The following is a 20,454-nucleotide window of genomic DNA, read 5'->3' as shown; positions in this document are numbered from 1 at the left end:
GCAGACCACTGGGTCATTAAAGGGTTAAACTTGTTTGCTTAAAATTTTTGTGAATAATTTGCTGATGCAGGTACAAAAAGTACAAAATACAAAAAAAAATAAAACTTGTCACCCATGGTGCCAACTATAGCCTGAGAGGAGAGATTTGGCTGTGGCTAACTTACACAGAAGAGACAGTTTTTCTCATCACATAAGATGAACTACTTAATGTGATATCAGACTGTTGTGATGTGATTTCTCCACTGCATGGATCTTCATGTGTATGTTAAGGTGACTTTTAAAAGAGAAACTCTTTCCACACTGATCACACGTGTATGGCTTCTCTCTGCTGTGGATTTCCTTGTGTCTTTTCAGTGTTCCTGACTGACTGAATCTCTTGTCACAGTATGAACACTTGTAAGGTTTTTCTCCAGTGTGGATTCTTTGGTGCTTTATTAAATCGCTCCATGTAGTAAAAGTCTTCTCACACTCAAAGCACACATACTCTCTCACACCAGTATGAATTTTCTCATGTTCTTGTAAACTACACAGCTGTGAAAAACTCTTTTCACTCACAGAACATGAATGTGGCTTCTCTTTTGTATGAACTGTCAGGTGTCTCTTCAGGTCTGATGACTTAAGAAATGTTTTGTCACACTGATCACATGTGAACGGCTTCTCTCCAGTGTGAACTCTCTTGTGATCCTTAAGATGTCCTTTTCGTGTGAAACTCTTTCCACATTGATCACATGTGAATGGCTTCTCTCCTGTATGAACTCTCATGTGAACATCAAGACTTTGTTTGGTTGATAAACTTTTTCCACACTGATCACATGTGAATGGCTTCTCCTTTGTATGAACTGTCAGGTGTGTCTTCAGGTATGATGACCCTAGGAATGTTTTGTCACACTGATGGCATGTGTGTGGCTTCTCTCCAGTGTGAACTCTCTTGTGATCCTTAAGATGTCCTTTATGTGTGAAACTCTTCCCACACTGATCACATGTGAACGGCTTCTCTCCTGTGTGAACTCTCATGTGAACCTCAAGATGTTCCTTTGAGAAACTCTTTCCACACTCAGTGCAGGCTGTAGATTTCTTGACTCTTTTCTTTAGAAATGTATTTTTAGTCTTTGAGCGACTCAAAGGTTTTTCTCCAGGTTTGTCATGATGTTTCTGCTCCACTTCACTCAGTTCTTCACTCTCCTCCTTCACTTCCATCAGCTCTGAAATGAAAGAGAAAAAAAGTAATTTCACTTTCAGTAAATCAAAATAAAGAGAGAAATATGAAGTTAAAGGTGATAAAATTGAGACTTGTTGTGATAGACAACTGCTACAAAACATTACGATCATTTTGATGCATTTGCATAAATTAGTTGCATATGTCCCGGAAACTTTAACATTAATCTTCCAATCGTAAAGGACCAGCTGTCGTTCCAGCGACAGAATCCAGTGGTCTGGTGAAGGTATAATGTGTGTACGTCTTTTCAGCGCTCCTGTGAAGTTCACTTAATTTTAGAATTTAATCTCAATTGTACTTTAGCTGCTCGTTTAATCTGACTCCAATTTCAAATGTTTTTACATCAAGATTTACTGAATTAAGACAATCAGCACTGAATGGACGTCTTCTGGCTACAGAATTTCCCAAATAGCTGCTCTGCCACCTTCCCTTAAATAATTCTTAATAATTCATTATAAATAATATTAAGAAAATAAAGAAAACATTGCTCTGTAATATTTTCAATCAATGACAAAATTATCTAATGTGATATTAGCAGCCATATTCTGACATTTGATATTTAATTAATTTTCCTAAAAACTATTAATTATTAAGGGCCGTTCACAGCAGACTTCTCCTTCCACTGACTTCCTTTCATGAACATGTGAATGTGGGACTCAAGAAACACAAGATCAAGTGAAGTTTGCAGTAAAGTGGAGTAGATTGTATATTTTTAAATTTTGGAGTGATTATTATGTTATTTGTATGTTTTTAAAAATATATCACGTCATATCTTGACGTTTCAGCTTCTGTAGAAAGTTCACATGCTCAAAGTCTAGACTGATTTGTTTCAATATAACAGACTAAAATAATGGACAAAATATCTTAACAGAACATGATCTTTACTTAATATTTCATAATTTTGACATACATACATCATACAGTGTATTGTTGGCTATTGCTACAAATATACCCATGCGACTGGTTTTGTGGTCTGGGGTCACATTAAATGGAAACACTGAATTTTAAAGTTGTCTTACGGGTGTGGAACGGCATGAGGGTAAGTAATAAATGACAGAATTTTGATTTTTGGGTGAACTAACCCTTTAATTACAAGAAACCAGCCCTAAATCAAACCCTAACCCTTGCTCTACAGTAAGTCCACTTGAATGAAACGACACTGAATTCAGTTATTTCAGACACTGAGTGCGTCTGAAGGAAGGGCTGCTGATTTCACAGAGTTTGTGCTGCTGTTTAATAATGATTTGAAACTGGAAATTAATTCAGCATCTGCAAACCTTAATTAAACCATTTCATGATCAATTAAAAAGAAATTTATACCTGAATGATATTATGCTGGAATGAATGGATTCAGTAATATTAACTGTAAGATTATACTTCTGTATATTCTCTATTTCTGTAGAGCTGGACATTTTAGTAATGATCAAATGACAGAATAAAACCAACCTGTTTGTTCCTCAGTATCTTCGTTTCACACTGAAAGCTTCTTCAATATTTATTTCTTCAAACTCCTCTTTATTAAACTCAATCTTCATGTCTTCAGTCTCATCTTTAATAAACTCCATCTGTAAGTACAGAATAATTAACAGTTAACCCTAGTGAAAAAAAAGTATACTAAGTATACTTGCAGCAAGACTAATTATTAGTATATTTCAAGTGTGTTAATGATTAGTTAATTTAAAGTGTGTTATTTTGAAACAACTAATTTTGTACTTAGTATATTTAAGTTGAAATTAAGTAGTATTACAATACAACTTTAAGTATATTTAGTATACTTATGTGTGCTAAATTGGAACAACTTCAAGTATACTTAGTACACTTTAAGTATATGCCTGTGTAGGGACTAATTACATGCTTGATTAGTGTTATTAAAGTGTACTTAATTTGTGTTATAAGTATACTTTATCTATGCTTTAAGTATGTTATACTTGTTATAAATACACTGTGTTATAAGTGTACTTTATTTGCTATAATTGTACTTAATTTGTGTTATAAGTATACTTTATTTGTGTTGTAAGTATACTTTATTATAAGTGTACTTTATTTGTGCTTTCAGTGTATTTTAATTGTTCTAAATATACTATTATAAGTGTATTTTATTTGTGTTATAAGTATACCATATGTTTGTTACATTTCAAATGTATTAAAAGTGAAACACACAAGCAATAAATCATAAGTGTATTATACTTGAGTAAAACATATGCTTTGTAATACCTTTGGCTTATTCCTAATACTAGTAATGGCATACTTTGTCTTTAATAACAAACTGTTATTACTTAACTGTATAATATACTTTAAACATTAAATTGTATTACACAAGACAGTATTTTAAATGTATTACTTAAATACTAAAGGCTGAATTTCTTGTGGAACATTTTTACCCAATGCTGAATGCACCTGTTTTTAAGGCTATTACAATAAATAACATAACTTCAATAACAAACAAAGACATGGTATTAACTCAAACTTAAACTGTGTTTATTGAAATCTCACATGGTTTTAAGATTATAAAACATGGCTAAATGAACCTTGTTTCTAAATTAAAAGAACTCTAAAAGAAAAAAACAAAGAACATTTTAAACAGTGGTCACAAACTGCGCATTCACTTTAATTTATTGAAATATTCATTATTGCACTTGCGCCTGATGGCCGCTCTCACATCAGATGCACTTGTGTGCGGAAATTCGGCAAGAACAGCATCTGTAAAAAGAGTAAAAAAGAAAAAGGTCAGGGCCATGTTCATGAAACTTTTTCTTTCCACTACATCAGTCTGTCTACATTCTGCATTAAACTAGTACTACTTAATAGAAAATACAGTAGGATTACAAGTGAGGAACTGTATCGTTAAATCATGTCAATATTGTTTCCAGTATATAGTCCAACATACAATAAGCAACAGAAGCGAATATACTCATGCAAGATCACATTATAAATCAAATGATCCAATACCACTAAAGTTTAACAGTATAGTAGTATATTTTATAATAGTCAAAGAAAAAATGTTAGAAAGACTTTACATATTGGATACATAGTCCCCAAAGCAGAAACAAATGGGAAATACACCTGCAAAAGTTATATGTATGGGGATGACATTTATTGATGGATGTCTTGGGATATATCAAAATACTGGCTGAAACGATAACTACCAGTCTTCAGAAGTACTTACTGTTTCTGCACAATTCAAACTGTAACATGTATTTGTAATAAAGTCACACCAATAATGTTAGCTTATAATTATACATAGGGCCAGCAGTAAATGTGGCCGTCCAATCCTGCTGCTATAAAATTACCATTTTTAGTAGCAATTTTAGCTACAATTTTCCAGACAAAAATTTAACTGAAAATTTAACTTTTTAAATTACAGACCTGTTTTGGCATGCACTTTGTCAACATCCAGCTGCCTTTTTTGGGGGCCCTTTTTCCCAGATTTCCCTGTCAGGGTGGACTCTGCAAGAACTTCCTTGCTGAAGACCAGAACAGCCAGCTCCTGGGCAAAAATAGTCATTCTGGATCTATTTAGCCACAGAAAGGCCCTCTTTGGTACGGTTAACACTTCCGGCCAAGGGGTGCTATAGGGAGGGAGAGAGAAAGAGAGTCATCTGATAAATTAATACATAGTTGGGACATCTACCTCTGAGGAATAAATATTATTACAATGTGAAAATAATGTGCTTACATCAAGCTTTGTTTTGACAAACTGCTAGTAGTCTATATGTTCCACTATGGAGTAGTATGTGGTATCAATTTAATATTGATCTATTTTACCATAAATTTACTTGCTGGAAATTCAGCATTTTAAACACCCATGAATTAACTCTGGCTGTTAAGTGATGGATACATTAGCCCTTAGTTGTAACATACCATTTCAATTTCATTGACCAAAGTATTTGAACCAGATGCTGATGAGGGGGTACCACCAGGTGAGGGAATCAGTGATCGGACACACTGGATGCACTCCTTCACTAACTTGATCATTTCTGGAAGCTCTTCATGAAAATAAGGGGAAAAAAGCCAAGTTAGTGTTGTTTGACTGTAAGAACTCTGCATCTCTGGCATGGCAGATGGGTGAAATGTAAAAGCTGGCCAGTAATAAAGGGATAGTGGTACTAAGATTCAAGGATTAGATCCAAATTTGAAAATTCATTAATTATTCACCATCATGTCATTCTAAATCCGTGAGACTTTTGTTCATCTTCAGAAAATAAATTAAGATATTTTGGTGAAATCCAAAGACTGCCTTTGCAACGACCACTTTGATACTTTCAAAAGTTCATAAAGAGATCCTAAAATTTATCCATATGAATTAAGCGGTTTAATCCATATTCTCTGAAGACACAATGATTTTTTATAAACAGATTTGAGGCTTTTACTTGCATGTTAACATTGATCCTCGAACATACCCAGGAGCTCAACCAAACCTGATTGATGGTAAGAACAAACCTCTTCCAGAAGCTTGAACATACCGCGTAACACAGAGAATGAACCTTGTTGGTTACGCAGCATGTTTGAGCTTCAGGAAGAAGTTTGTTCTTGTGCGTCATTTAAGTTTGGTTTAGCTTCTGCTTATGTTCGCTGATCAATATTAACATGCGAGTAAAAGCCACGATGAAATCTGCACATCATATAAAGTGATTGAGTGTCTTTAGAAAATTTAAACTAAATGGCTCGATTTATATGGATTAGTTTTACAATCTTTTTATGACCTTTCTGAAGCATTAAAGTGGTCGTTGCAAAGGCAGTCAACGCAGGAACAGACATCTCCGAGATTTTAACAAAAATATCTTCATTTGTGTTCTAAAGATAAACAAAAGTCTTGCAGGTTTAGAACAACATGAGGGTGAGTAATTAATGACAGAATTTTCATTTGGGGGGTGAAGTAACCCTTTCTGTACAGGCAATCAATGCCCATTGTGGGACATTGTACTGTAATGTCCCCACTCCAATGCCAGTCTGAATAACTACCACAAAGCGATGCCATGATTTCTTCATCCATTTGGGGCATGTTCAGTCCAGTGTTGGTATCGTTTATCTGCAAACAATGAAACATAGGCACAGCGAACCTTGATTACAGTCATGTATGTTAAAATAGAAATAATAAAAATAAAACGAACAAAAAAAAAAGTAATTTTTAATGATGCAGGTTCTGCATCATTATTTTACTTGAGGTTCTGGCAAAATGTTGTATTTAATGTTAAAAATCTATTTGTAAATGTCTAAAATGTTCCAAAAATATATTACTTTAAATGAATTCATTGTGTGAAAAAAATGGTTTGACATGAATGAATGAAGACTTGTTTTGTCCAGAGTTTTTGCAAAAATCTCTATCAAGTACATTTTAAAAGACACACATTGCCACCTTCTGTGGCATAATAATGTAATACCATCTTTATTTGAAGTTTCAAAGGTCATTTACTCATTTTGATCGCTGTAGCAAAATCAGTGTTTATATCTGGCCAGGGTCTGCTCATGATCTCATTCACCGTGACCTTGTCCAAAGACTGTCCTCTCAGAAACTTTATCAGGTGACATAAATGGAGAAAAAACCTTTGAAGAAAGTCAACTTGCCTTTCTCTGAGTTGAGGTTAAACAACACTCTTCATCCAAGTCATTGGCCTGAAACTTTGAAAAAAATGAAAAAAAGATCTGTGAAAATTAATAGTGAAAGAATTTGCCTATGAAAAAATATGACTCACCATTTCAGGACTCCCTATGTTTGTAGCATCATCAGAACTGGTGTGATAATCGGAGGTGAATGCCAGGGGTCTTGCAGCCTTCTTAATCATTGCTTTCTTTACCTGGAAAAAATGTTAATAAGGTTAAAAAAAAAAAGTAAAAACATAAAAGAGGATACTTGGTTGTACGTAGTGGTGGATGAGGAGAGCTTAATGATATGATTGTAGCTCTTTGGGTGTAGAATAGTACATATTAATGTGCTATGCTATGTAAATGCTTCATTTACTCTAAGAAAATTATTTCTGGTCCTGTTTATAAAGCATTCACTACAAAAATGTAGCCAAAATCCTCAAACAGTATGCATTACACTATGAACACATTGTGGAAATTCATCTTCAGAGCTGGTATGTTGATCTTGTGTGGCTAGGGCCCTGTTCTGAGAAAGGGAATTCTTCAGTTTTTGTAACATCTTGTCTCTGGCTGCCTCCTTGATTTTGGTTTGCTTTGCCTGAGAAAATATAAGGGAGAAATAAATAACATCTGTTAACATCTTCCAGTCCTTCTCACACATAGACTTTACATGGGCAGGCTGCCCAGGTATATTATATTAATTTAGCATATATTACAATGCATAACAATGCATAATATTAGTATATAATTAAATGTAATAGTATGCTTTGTAATTAAAATTCCAATAAATTAAAATACTGTTAAAAATCACACATTATTTATTTGTCACATGTAATAGACTATTTTTGTGCCGTGGGTAATAGGAGGAAAAACATTTCTTTTAAGTATTATATTATAAAATATTACTTACATATTTCCAGATATCTAATTGCAGGTTTCTTTCAGTTAAAACAGCTCAAACGTGCATTTTAGTCTATGACTAGCTTAAGCCTCATCTGTGAAACTGGGGATAGTGTTTATCGGCCCATAACGTTTACATTACAATACCCCAATTTGAGTAAAAGTATAGAAAACCAAAGTACTACATATTTTAAAATAAATTTAATAGAAACATTATAATCCATCCATTTCCTTCGAATTGGCACAGTTGTGGACTAAATTAACGTTACAGAGTTTAGTAACTGGTGACAATTTAGCAGATTTTTCCTCAGTGGATGATTAGAGAGGCTAATATGTTATTATACTGTCTATGGACCCAATTTTTAATTTAATAAAATTAATAAATTACTGTCCCTATGCAATTTCTTATAAGATCAAATTAAATATTTGATCTTTCTAAAAGATGTATGGTTATATTCATTTTAAATAAATAACTTAATACGTATTCATCCACTCACCGGCCTTGTTTTTTAGCCTCCACCACGTTGTTGTTGTCCAACATTTTCTTTTTAATGCGAACACCCCTGCTTTCATCCTTGTTCCATATATCATTTCCAAGAATGAATAAATTTTTCTTTGAGACGAGGTCTTTGAACGAATCTAATATAACAAGAAGAGTATACCAATAAAGTGACACAATAACGCAATTAAATAGTTAAAAAAGTGTATGCAATAAAAAAAAATAAGGCTTAAGTTACCTCCAAACAGCAGGACTTTAGCAGGCATCGTCTTCTCCGGTTCTTTACGTGTAGGACATTTTATTTCTAGCCAATTATCGTCTGCATCAAGGTCAGGTTTTGATGTAATTTGACTAAGCTGGTCAATATTAGCTAGAAGGATTGATGTACTCTCCACTTTTAATGACTTATCAAATAAGTAATAAATTGCAAATTGGAACCGCATCGTGGCTTCGTAACGTCTTCTGCCTCACCTTAAGCGCGGGAGCTTCAAGTGAAATGACTACGTACCATCTGCAGCTCTGATTGGCTGCATGCAACGCTAGGACTCTTGATTGGTCACATACCTTGGCGCCGATTTTCTCAAATTCAAAACAAGTATAATACAGTACAATATCCTGAAATCAACATGGCATCAAAACGAACGTATAAGACACATTTGAATTCCGTTGGGACTGAACCAGATACGTCAAGAACCTCAAAACACAGAAAATTTCAGCAGAAACAGGTAAAGAAAAACCCACACGATTTTTTTTTAATTTTTGTTGAAAATGCAAAGAAACAAATTGATTTTTTATGTTATGCTTACTGTAACTTTTAGTGGACAGCAGGACAGCTGTTTTTTAAAAAAAGAAATGAAATTATATATATATATTTTTTATAATATTTTTTTTTTTTTTTAATCACCAAGCAAACTTTAGGTTTCAGATTTTTTTTAAATTATACATTATATGAAGATTATTATCAGGTTATGAATTGATATCATTGTAATTTATGTAACATGGTTAAAATGGCTTTTCTCATTCAAAACAATGTATTTACTGTATCTATGTATCTAATTTTTATGTTAATGTGAACATGTAATGAAAAATGGAAGTTTAAAAGGAAGTAATAATTCGAAACATTTTCATAATAATACAGGTGATTCATAGGAATATTTGTATATAATTTCTTTCCCTATTCACTTGTTGTAAAACCTCCAAACATTTAGTGTATCTGAAAAGCCCTGAATGTGCTTTTTACTGTACATCCTCTTGTCCTGTAAAACTGACATGCATGGTCTCATGCAGAGAGATTTACTACAATATAATGTCCACTACAGTGGAAAAAAGTCTATTCCTGGTTCCCATGAATATTATTATTTAATATTTTGTAACTTTTGTGAAAAAAAAATCTTTTGTCCAGACAAAATATGCATGGAGTTAAAATGTTAAATCAAGCTGTAAGCCATCAATGTTTAACATGAAACATATCAAGTAATTTACAATTGGATAACAGTTACTTCATGTTACTTAATTTTGTTTGTACTGTATCCACAGAAACAGACTAAATTGTTATACAAGAGATATATTTATGCATCTCCAATTTCCCGAGCAACTGTTTACAGAAGAAAAGTTTATAAAAAGGTATGTAAATGAAAAAAAAAAACTGTTATGTACAAAATAAATATTTGTGTTGCTAGGCTGTTTATACAATTACATTTATGATTACATTACAGTTGACCTGTATCTAAATACTGCTGTTTTTCTTTACTCATTTTGTGAAATTGCACTTACTTTTGGTGTACATTTGTTTCAGATTAATTTTTCAAATCCTACTGAAGAGAAGAGTGAACTTCTAAGCAAAAAAGACTGTAAACAAGACAACAGACAGGAACATGATGGAAATATAAATGTGGAAGGAGAGAAAAATGATGGAAATAGACAAGAGGATAGAAAGGAAGATAATGGAAGAGGAAATGAGGAAGGTGGGGAGGAAGAAGGAAGTGGAAATGAGGAAGGAGAGAAAGATGATGAAAATGGACAAGACAGAGAGGAAGAAGATGGAAGTGGGAATGAGGAAGGAGAGGAAGATGATGAAAGTGGGAATGGGGAAGGGAAGGAAGATGATGGAAGTGGGAATGAGGAAGGAGAGAAAGATGATGAAAATGGACAAGACAGAGAGGAAGAAGATGGAAGTGGGAATGAGGAAGGAGAGGAAGATGATGAAAGTGGGAATGAGGAAGATGATGGAAATAGGAATGAGGAAGGGAAGGAAGATGATGGAAGTGGGAATGAGGAAGGAGAGGAAGATGAGGAAGGAGAGGAAGATGAGGAAGGAGAGGAAGATGATGGAAGTGGGAATGACGAAGGAGAGGAAGAAGATGGAAGTGAACAAGAAGAACTTGAAGAAGTTAGTGGAAGTGAACAAGAAAAGAGAGCAGAAACAGAGAGGAGCCAAGGAAATTCAGATTCAAAACAAAAGAAGGTACTGTAACGTAGTTATAGGTTATCTACAGTATATGCATGGTGTTAATTTATGTTGAATGTGAAAACCAGCTTAAAGCCAGTCTTAAATGAACAGCACTGTTAGTGTTATTTCAGCTTCTGTTTTTATGTTGTCTTCCAGCTGTTAATGTGATCAGCCTTATCTTTTATTAAAGAAACAACATGATGATGATCCTGATACCCTGGTGCTCCCCTCACAAAGGGACAGAGCCTGCTTTTACTCATGTCATATGTACTGAGGCACAATTTGACTGGAGTAGCTCTTCAGGATCTGCTTACTATGTTCAATGAACATTTCCCTGGCTTGGTACCGGCAACCTCATATCTTTTTCATAAAGCATATGGACAATTTGGCCAGTATGTGCCACATTTTTATTGTATGAACTGTGAAAGCTACATGGGAGCTACTGAGACAGCACCACAAAACTGTTCTTCTTGTAAAGCTGATTTTAAAATAGAAAATAACCTAAGAGCTGGATCTTACTTTCTTGTGCTTAGTCTATCAGCCCAAATAGTTGACATTTTGGAAAAAACGGAGATACATTTAAATAAAAGGGAATCAGTTCCAGGCATTATTTTTGATATTCAATGTGGTGCAGAATATAAAAAAATCAAGCAGAATGGACAAATGGGGGCTGATGACATATCAATCTTGTGGAATTGTGATGGAATTCCTGTTTTTAAAAGTAATAATGTTCAGATATGGCCAATCCAGTGTCAAATAATTGAACTGTCACCAAAAGATCGTCAAAGGAACATATGCATACCATGCTTATGGGTAGGAAACAGCAAGCCAAATATGATGACATTTTTAACTGCTTTTGTGTCACAGCTCAAGGAACTAGAACAGGTTGGAATAAAATGGAGAGATTCTGAAAATGTAGAGCATTTAAGCAAAGTTCATTCCCTCCTCTGCTCTTCTGATTCAGTTGCACGCCCGCTCCTGAGAAACACAAAGCAGTTCAATGGGAAATATGGCTGTGACTTCTGCCTCCACTGCGGTGGTGGCCCATATATCTGGGAAACACCAGAGCCACCTTTAAGGACAGAGAGAGATCATTTCCAGCATGCTATGCTGGCAACACCTGCCAATCCAGTAATGGGTGTAAAAGGACCATCTCCTTTGATGGAACTTCAGAGCTTCAACATGATCACTGGATTCGTTCCAGAGTACCAGCACAGTGTCTGCCTTGGTGTCACTAAACAGATTACATCCCTGTGGCTAGACAGTAAGCACCATAATGAAGACTGGTACCTGGGCTCAAAGGTCAGTGACATAGACCAGGGACTGATGGCCATTAACCCACCTTTGGAAGTCACAAGGGCTCCAAGATCTGTGAAAGACAGAAAATTCTGGAAAGCATCTGAATGGAGGTCTTTTTTGTTGTTTTATGCTTTGCCTGTTTTGAGTGGTATTTTGAAAAAGAAGTACTGGAGTCATCTTTTTTTGTTAGTTTTTTCAATGCACACCCTTCTTCAGGAAGCCATCAAAGCAAGCCATGTGGATTTGGCAGAACAAGCTCTTCGAAAGTTTGTGCGTAACTTTGAGAAACTTTATGGTGCTACTAATGTTTCTTTCAATGTGCATTTGTTAATGCACTTAGCAGCAAGTGTGCGCAACTGGGGACCACTGTGGGCAACATCCACATTTCCATTTGAATCATTTAATGGAACTTTACTGAAGTTTTTCAATGGAACAACACATGTGTCAGATCAAGTAGTGAAGAGATTCCTTAGGTGGAGGGCTCTCTCAACAAAAGCAGGCACTACAATGGCAAATGCTAATGACAACATACGGATTTTTTTCGACAAACTCCAAAGTAGGTCTGGCTTAACAAAGAAGTCAAAGAAGTTTCATGATAATGTCAGAGGTTTTGGCTGCCCAAAGAAAGGTACCACATCTGTGCTGCAGAGGATGGCTATTGAAGATTTTACAGGTGACACAGTTAATTCTGGGTTATTTTATGACCGCTTCATTTGTAGCAGTGTTGTTTATCATTCCTATAATAACACGGCTCTAAAAAAGAGAAATAATTCTGTTGTACAATTAAGTGATGGAACATTTTGTGAAATTATGACACTGATGGCCTTCACATGTGAGGATGAGGCATCTTCTGCATCCACCACAAACAGATTCTGTGTTTTAGTAAAAGAGCTTGCCAAGAGTGGAGGAAAGTTTTATCGAGATGTTCAGCTAAATGTATCCTCAACATTTATAAATGAAGTGTCTCGTACCAACTCTGTATTTGCTGTTCATCCTCAATCACTCAAACGGAAATGTGTAATGGTTACGTCTAAGGGCAAACTGTACGTCATTCCACTTCCAAACAATATTGAAGGAGACTAAAACTTAATGGGGAACTACTTCTGCAGCTTTACAGATATCAATGCCAATTGATGTTTTCAGCTTTATTTCTCCCTAAAACTAGTAATTATATGTTACAATCTTTTGAACTCTGATTATTCAAATGTATTAATGCAGTGTGAGTGAATTTCAATTTTTGGCCATGCAATATAGCCAGTGTTTAATTTGCTGTAGTGGTTTTACTGCCACTTATGAGATCACAATCTGGTCGCTGCCACTTTCTGAACACATTTTCTTGTTTGCTGTTGGTCTAAAATTGATCATGGATTCTTTTTTATTGTACATCGTATCTCTCTGTTACATTGTATAAATATATTAAAATACCTAAATTACAATTAAAAGAGTAGTCATTTGTAAAATGCATACAATTTATTTAAAAATGTTTAAATGGGCTTTTAATTCATTCATATTTTGTTTTAATACTTTCTGAAAGCAAGCAATATGTTCAAGTAGTAAAGTGAATTCCATGCAAGAAGTAAACTTAAAGATTACTCTAAAATTTAACTTTAAATATACTACAACTTCAGGATATTTAATAATGTACTTTGAAAGTATACTTTCAGTGCATTGTTACAATGATCATTTTTAGCACACAGTAAAAATACACCTCAAATATATTTTTAAATAAAGTGCAAATAAATACACTTTTAAAAAGTAAACAGAACTATCACTTCAAGTATATTTTTCAAAAATATATTTTTAGAAAATATACTAAAGTACAATTATTTTAAAGCGTGTTAAAAGTTGTACTGTGAAAATATGATGCTAATATACTTTTTATATATTTAAAAATAGTACATTTTTTGTTAGTATATTTGCAGTGTACTATAGAAAAAGTAAATATATTTAAAATACAATAAAGTATACTTTTTTTTCACTAGGGAAGTCTTCAATGACCTGTTGGACTAAAAAAAACACTCAAAACTAACTCTACAAATTAATAAACTTCATATTTCAGGCATTTATGATCCTCATATGGTATTTAATGAATTATAGATTATATTTAAATGATTACACTGATGAAAACATTAGTTTGTTTGTTAGTGTTTGTTGTTCTCGTTCATGTTCACTGTTCGAACAGCACGAGTCGTGATTCACTGAATCATTTCACAAAGTGTTTGATTCAATTGACTCGGAGTTGAAAAGTTCAGTTTCTCCATCATTACTCGCCAGAGACTGAACTCGTGTTCATGATAAACTGATTTATGATTTATAGGGAGAAATGAGACGCAGGTTTACTGTTTCTCATCAGTGGATGAGTTTTACTCACACAAATATCCTTCATTACAGTTAGATAAAGAATCACAATGTTACATTAAATATTAAATAAATTAATTTCACATCGCTTTATAAAACGGTAACAACTATAAATCATTGAACTGTTCCTATCGATTAAAACAGCATAAATTCTTAAAACAAACCTTTATTCAGCAGAATCACAAGAGATGCAGGAGCGCGGCGCAGTCTTATGACGTCATGTCGTCACTCCAAAATAAAAGTCATGCATTGTCTAAAATCACAGAAGTGCATAGAAATCCAAATATTTTACCAGATAATCTTTGTATATTAAAGTTAAAACAGTGACAAATATGGTACAAAAGATGTTTAAAATTTTTTTTTTTTTTTTTGTTGTTTTTGTTAAAAACCACAGTGGAGCTAAATACTAATTTTTGGCAGCTGTTATAGAAACATTTTTACAAAAAATCTTCTGATTTAACCTTGAGATTTGAAGTATTAGATAGTATTAGATAGTTATTAATAGAATAACGAGACACAAACCTTTACATTCAAACGCGTTTGGCCCCATTTAATACGTTTACCTCAGATTTCATTAGATAGAATATAAGCCGGGCCGTATGCAGGGTTTCATAATTACCGAGGTCAGAATATGTTTGTTTGTTTGGGGGGTACAGGGGCATGTTCCTCTAGAAAATTTAGATTTCCCTGGTGTACATATGTACATTTTTAAGACGTTTTAAGGCCAACAAACAGGATAGCAAATAGCTTTAAAACCATGTCAATAAATACAGTGGTGTGAAAAAGTGATTTTTTATTTTTTTGCATGTTTGTCACACTTTATTGTTTCACATCATCAAACAAATTTAAATATGAATCAAAGATAACACAAGTAAACATGCAGTTTTTAAATGAAGGTTTTTATTATGAAGGGAAAATAAGATCCAAACCCACATGGCCCTGTGTGAAAAAGTGCTTGCCCCCCGCTGTTAAAACATAACTTAAGTATCTAAAGATTAACGGTATTCTGCTCTGTTGCTTAAATGAACAATGAAGAATGAGATTTATTTGCTCACCCTCATGATTTTGCCCACATGACTGACTTCTGCAGAAACACGAAATATGGAAATACATTGTGAATCACTCAAGTGTATACAAACAGTGCGTTTAATTAGCTAATTATTAATTCTGTCAGTTTAGGTGACTGAGAACTGAGTCCAGGGGTGTCCAATCCTGCTCCTGGAGGCCTGCACTGTCCTACAGAGTTTAGCTCACCTGAACCAGATAATCAGCTTCTTACGTGGATACTAGAAACTTCCAGGCCACTGTGGAAGTCAATGGGGCTCGAAAACTGGTTACAAACATTCTTCAAAATATCTTCTTTTGTCTTCAGCTAAGAAATGTTTACAGGTTTAGAATCGAGGGTGAGTAAATTTCATTTTTAGTTGAATTATCCCTTAAAATAACTTTCACAGACATCTTAAAAAAAAATAAATAAATAAATAAATAAATAATTAATAAATATCATAATAGAAGTAAGGACTAGTCCTATCTTAAGCTTCCAATTAATACCAAGGTATAAAACCAGCATCTTCCCTCTTCCTGTTGTTAGTTCTTTCAGCATCCCTCCTCCTCCTCCTTTTTGTACAGTTTTGCCTGTTATAAGGGGGCGATTGGAGCTCGAGTAGAATATCCATTCCGAGCCCCTCTATAGAAGACAGCGACTCAAATCTGTTTACCACTTACACTAAGATTATATGGGCATATGAACTCATGAATTAAATATTGTAGAAATGGGTTCCAGATGTTTGTAAATATGGACATAGTTTTCTTATTGGTGAATGTATTTTTTCTAATGTGATGTATTCTGTAAGAATATTAATCCAGTGTTTAATATGCATAACATTTTTGGATTTCCAGTTTAGTAGAATTATTTTCTTGGCTATAGTTAGAGAAATAAGAAGAGTATCTTTATATTTGATCGGGAGGTTATGGACTTCTCTATGATTTTGAGTTAACCCATGTGACCATGATTTCTCTCTGCCTGTCACAGTTGCATTTTGTATACCATTTTCTCGTGTTATATTATGAATGTTTTTCTTTGTAGATTGTAAAATGTGTCTACACACAAATGATAATAAATGAATCTTAATCTGTATCAAGTTATAATCTGTATCACTGCTTTACCTGGCAGCTCAAACCACTTCCAAGAAGGTACTTTTCCTGACCTACTGCTACATCTACTGGGGCCTGTTTGCTCTGTAGCTCATAGGTGTCCCTGTCAATCCTCTCAGTAAATCCAAATCCTCATCTGTCACTTCAGACAAGGCTCTGCAATATGAAAAATTCTTGTGTCATAAAAGGACTGGTACTCCAACGCCACAGTATGTTACATGGTTTATCATATTTGAAAGTATGAAAAACAACTCACCTGTCATTGCTGTAGTGACAGAAGAAGGGTTTCCGTTTTTGGTTTGTCTTCGTCTTCACAACCACAACATCTGTTACTGGCAGCGGTGTTGTTTTTCTGCCTCTTGGCTTATGCCACTGTTGGGGCAGGCTTGTGGAGGACTGGACTGACACACTACTAAAATGTTTGGCTTTACAGAGGTCCAGCGTATAACTCTCAAAATGGATCTTTACAAACTCTTCGTGATGCAGCACATCAGATCACGTTAGTATGGCATGTATTTTGTGGATGTTTGTTAAAATTTGATTCTGAATGAGTTTGATACCTGTTCTGTACCTGAAAATCTCCTGTTAAAAAAAAAAATATCACTGTTTATTTCATTGTTTATTGTTGTATTTGTTTGTGCTATTATTCATAATTTGAATATTTGTTACTATTTTATTACTTACAGTACTTGTGTAACCCTATTTAAAATTTAAGTGAGTTAATCTAGTAGCAATTGGTGTCATAACCTTATTCCTAACCTTATTTATTTAGGTTACGTATCAAAAACAGCAAAATTAATAACTAGGCTTATTTTATAGGCCCATTATGTTTTCTTTTTTTATTGTGGGGCCACTGAACCTGCTGCATGACTGGATTTAATAGGGGAAACTGGGGAAACAGTAAAACAATCAATTACACTAAAGATTGGGCTCAAAAGTGTTCCTTACGACATGTCAAATAAACCTAATCCATGGATATTGACATGGAGCCAGGGGCCGGTTGCATAAACCATTCAGACTAGTCTTAAAAGTTAAATCACCAATGTGGTCCTAATTTTTTAAAGTCTGTTACATAAAAAGGTAGACTGGTGGAATTGGAATTGGAAAAATAACATTGATTACCCCTTGGTTAATAGCAAGTTGGTCAAACTAGTTCTTAATAAGGTGACTAAGTTTATGCAACTGGCCCCAGGTGTCATGTTTCCTGACATTTATATGTGCCTGATTTCAACACCGTGGAAACAGTTAAAGCAAATTTGCCTGTGAAAGCTTTATATAATTTCAATATAGGTAGGTCTAAATCGGAGTGATCACTTATATCAATGTTATATATATTGTCATATTGTCCAGCCCTAAAACTTGTATAGTTTTTGACAGTGTTTATTTAAAAACGCCCAATAATGCAGAATATAAGATGGTAAATATTTAGTTGATCAGTTGTCAACACAATATATAACAAAATGCAATATATAATATATGATTTTCCCTCAAGATCCAACAATCTGACACAAAATGATAACTGCAACTCCATGTTTCTCTGCTGGAGTCCAGCTGACAGATGGACAGACTCTCTGCAGGTGGAATAGAGCGCCTGTAGTCCTGGGCTGCTTTAAATGCCCTTCCCTCGCTAACTTCCCTCAGTCTCGTTGACTCAGATGTACATCATTGCTTGCGTAGCACGAGTGCCCAATACTGGCGGAACCTTTGCAATGGGCTGAACTGGAACGTCCTAAGATCTTGATCACTTGAAATCTGCAATGGAGCTGATTTATTAATTTATTTTTTTCCCCTTACAAAATTGTTTAATACAGCATTCTATATGTATATATGTGTGTTTTAAATACTTTAAAAAATAATTATTATATATACAAATAGAGTTGTTTGTGGTGGGGTAAATGGGTTGGCTTGCATTGTGGGTTTTGGAGCTGCCTGAAGTGTACATATGAAGTACACTCGTTCCCTCGGTCAAAATCGAGTCCATATAAACTTAAACGCACTTCAAAATGGTGGCAGGGGAAGTGTTTTGGGAAGTTTGCAATTGGAATGGAACGCAGCCCTGGATGGAAATCCTCCCACCGACACGGGATAACAGGTCATCAAACTGGGACAGGCTCAGCGGAAATACCGCAGAAAGCAGCCGTCATCCAGGTGCAGCTATACTCTTGTTAAGTAGTTTATTATTATTATTATTATTATTTATTATTATTATTTTGTTGCCTCTTCTGACTATAGAACCCATCCCGTTTGAAGATCCAGTAGTGTCAGTTACTTTTCAAATGTCCTATGGTCAGATGAAACAACAACAAAAAAAGAGCTTTTTTTCTTTTTTCTTATTATTATCTAACTTATTTTTCTGCTGGAGGTCCTGGACACCTTGTTCAGATACATGGAATAATGGATTCTATCAAATACCAACAGATAAAAAATCAAAACCTGACTGTCCCTGTTAGAAGTCATATAATGGGCTGTGGTTGGATCTTCCATCACGACAATGATCCAAAACACACATCAGAACCAACACAAAAATATGTCACTGAGCACAAAATCAAGCTTCTGCCATGGCCATCCCTGTCCCCTGACCTGAACCCTAAAGAAAAGGAGTGGAGTGAACTGAAGAGAAGAAGCACCAACATCTGAAGGATCTGGAGAGATTCTGCATGAAGGAATGATCTCTGATCTCTTATCAGATGTTTTCCAAACTCATCAGGCATTATAAGTGAAGACTCAGAGCTGTTATCTTGGCAAAATAAGGTTACAAAAATTATTGAATAAAATGGTATGGTTAATAGTGAGCAATGTGTATTAGAGAAAAAAATTCTCTCATAATGAGATTTTCCCCCCATTTAAAATTATTATTCTCCAATGAAAGGTTGGATTTTTGTAGATTTCTAAAATGAAGGATCAAGAGTATTAATGATGCAGAGTTATTTTCACAGCCTTCTATAGTCATATTTACAAAGGGTATGAATAATTTTGAGCATGACTGTATTTTATAACCAGTAATCCTAGTCGAAACATAATAATATCCAGTTGGGAACCATAATAAACCATGTAAAATGTAGTTAAATATAAATATATACCTAATTTTTAATGCAAACACTGAAATATATTTTACATCGTTAACTGTCTGGGAAATTGGCACCTGTCTGAAACTGTAGAATTAAATACAAATAACTAAGAGTGTAATACATGTTTGACATATCAATCAAAATGTGAAAGATTTGTAATTATACAAATAAGTACCTTCACATAATCTTCTTTTAAAACAAGATGTAGGGCCTTACAAGTCTCTGCAACAATCTTGGATACAGTGCTGGCCTGGCCCCCATCCTGAACTGGAAACTGAGGGACTTATAGGTTTCACCTTTAAAAAGATAACAATAATCCATACTCAAAAACAAAATGTAAGTTAAATGGTCCTAAAGCAAATCAAAAGCATACAAACATCTTACTGCCTCGTCCAGAGGTGGCATTTGCTCGTCGCCCTTTTCTGACCAGTTGCCAAGAAGCGCAGCGTTACAGCAAGCCTATCCTTTACAGGGATTGTTAGCCCTAGTCTGGTGTCCTGTCATGAAATGTGAGGATCCACTTTTTCCAAGAGCAGATTTAAGTCAATATCACATCTGTTATTATATAGCATGTGCTAATAGTGAGCATGATAATACATTGTTTTTACGTTAATGTTTATTAACTGTTGTACTGATTGTCATGGTTGTTATCTTAGCGCTGCTAATAAGATAGACAGGGATAGCTGCATACTGTAATGGGCATGTCGAAAGGTGAAATGCTACAATTGTAAAGACCTTACGTCATGTCCATCATCATAACAATCTAGGTGCTGGCAGATGGAGGCTTAGCGATGCTACTGTGATGGAGCATCAGTGATGATGCAGGTCAGGAGAGCTGAGGGGACCATGAATAAAGAATAAAAACAAAAGGTATGTTTCAAATAAGCCAGCAATAAAGTATTCTGCTAAATGTGTATTGTACTCCTGT

At 34.5% G+C, this 20,454-nt stretch overlaps 1 protein-coding gene across 1 annotated transcript; it reads right to left on the bottom strand.

Moving 5' to 3' along the window:
* Positions 1-204: 204 nt before the first annotated feature.
* LOC137005265 (zinc finger protein 271-like) lies at positions 205-5,626 on the bottom strand. Its single transcript, XM_067366090.1, has 2 exons — positions 5,617-5,626; positions 205-1,190 (listed from the first exon to the last, which is right to left on the bottom strand). Exon 2 carries the CDS (start codon positions 1,012-1,014, stop codon positions 205-207), a length of 810 nt encoding a protein of 269 aa, XP_067222191.1. The 5' UTR covers positions 1,015-1,190; positions 5,617-5,626.
* Between the last annotated feature and the right edge of the window lie 14,828 nt (positions 5,627-20,454).

The sequence above is a fragment of the Chanodichthys erythropterus genome, chromosome 3 (genome assembly GCF_024489055.1).
Source record: "Chanodichthys erythropterus isolate Z2021 chromosome 3, ASM2448905v1, whole genome shotgun sequence".
Classification (NCBI taxonomy): domain Eukaryota; kingdom Metazoa; phylum Chordata; class Actinopteri; order Cypriniformes; family Xenocyprididae; genus Chanodichthys; species Chanodichthys erythropterus.
Note: the sequence above shows the minus strand (reverse complement) of the source record. Positions and strands in the feature narration are given on the sequence as shown.

Excerpts from the sequence above, each read along its gene's own strand:
- LOC137005265 (XM_067366090.1), bottom strand. The coding sequence starts at position 1,014 with ATGAGAGTTCACACAGGAGAGAAGCCGTTCACATGTGATCAGTGTGGG.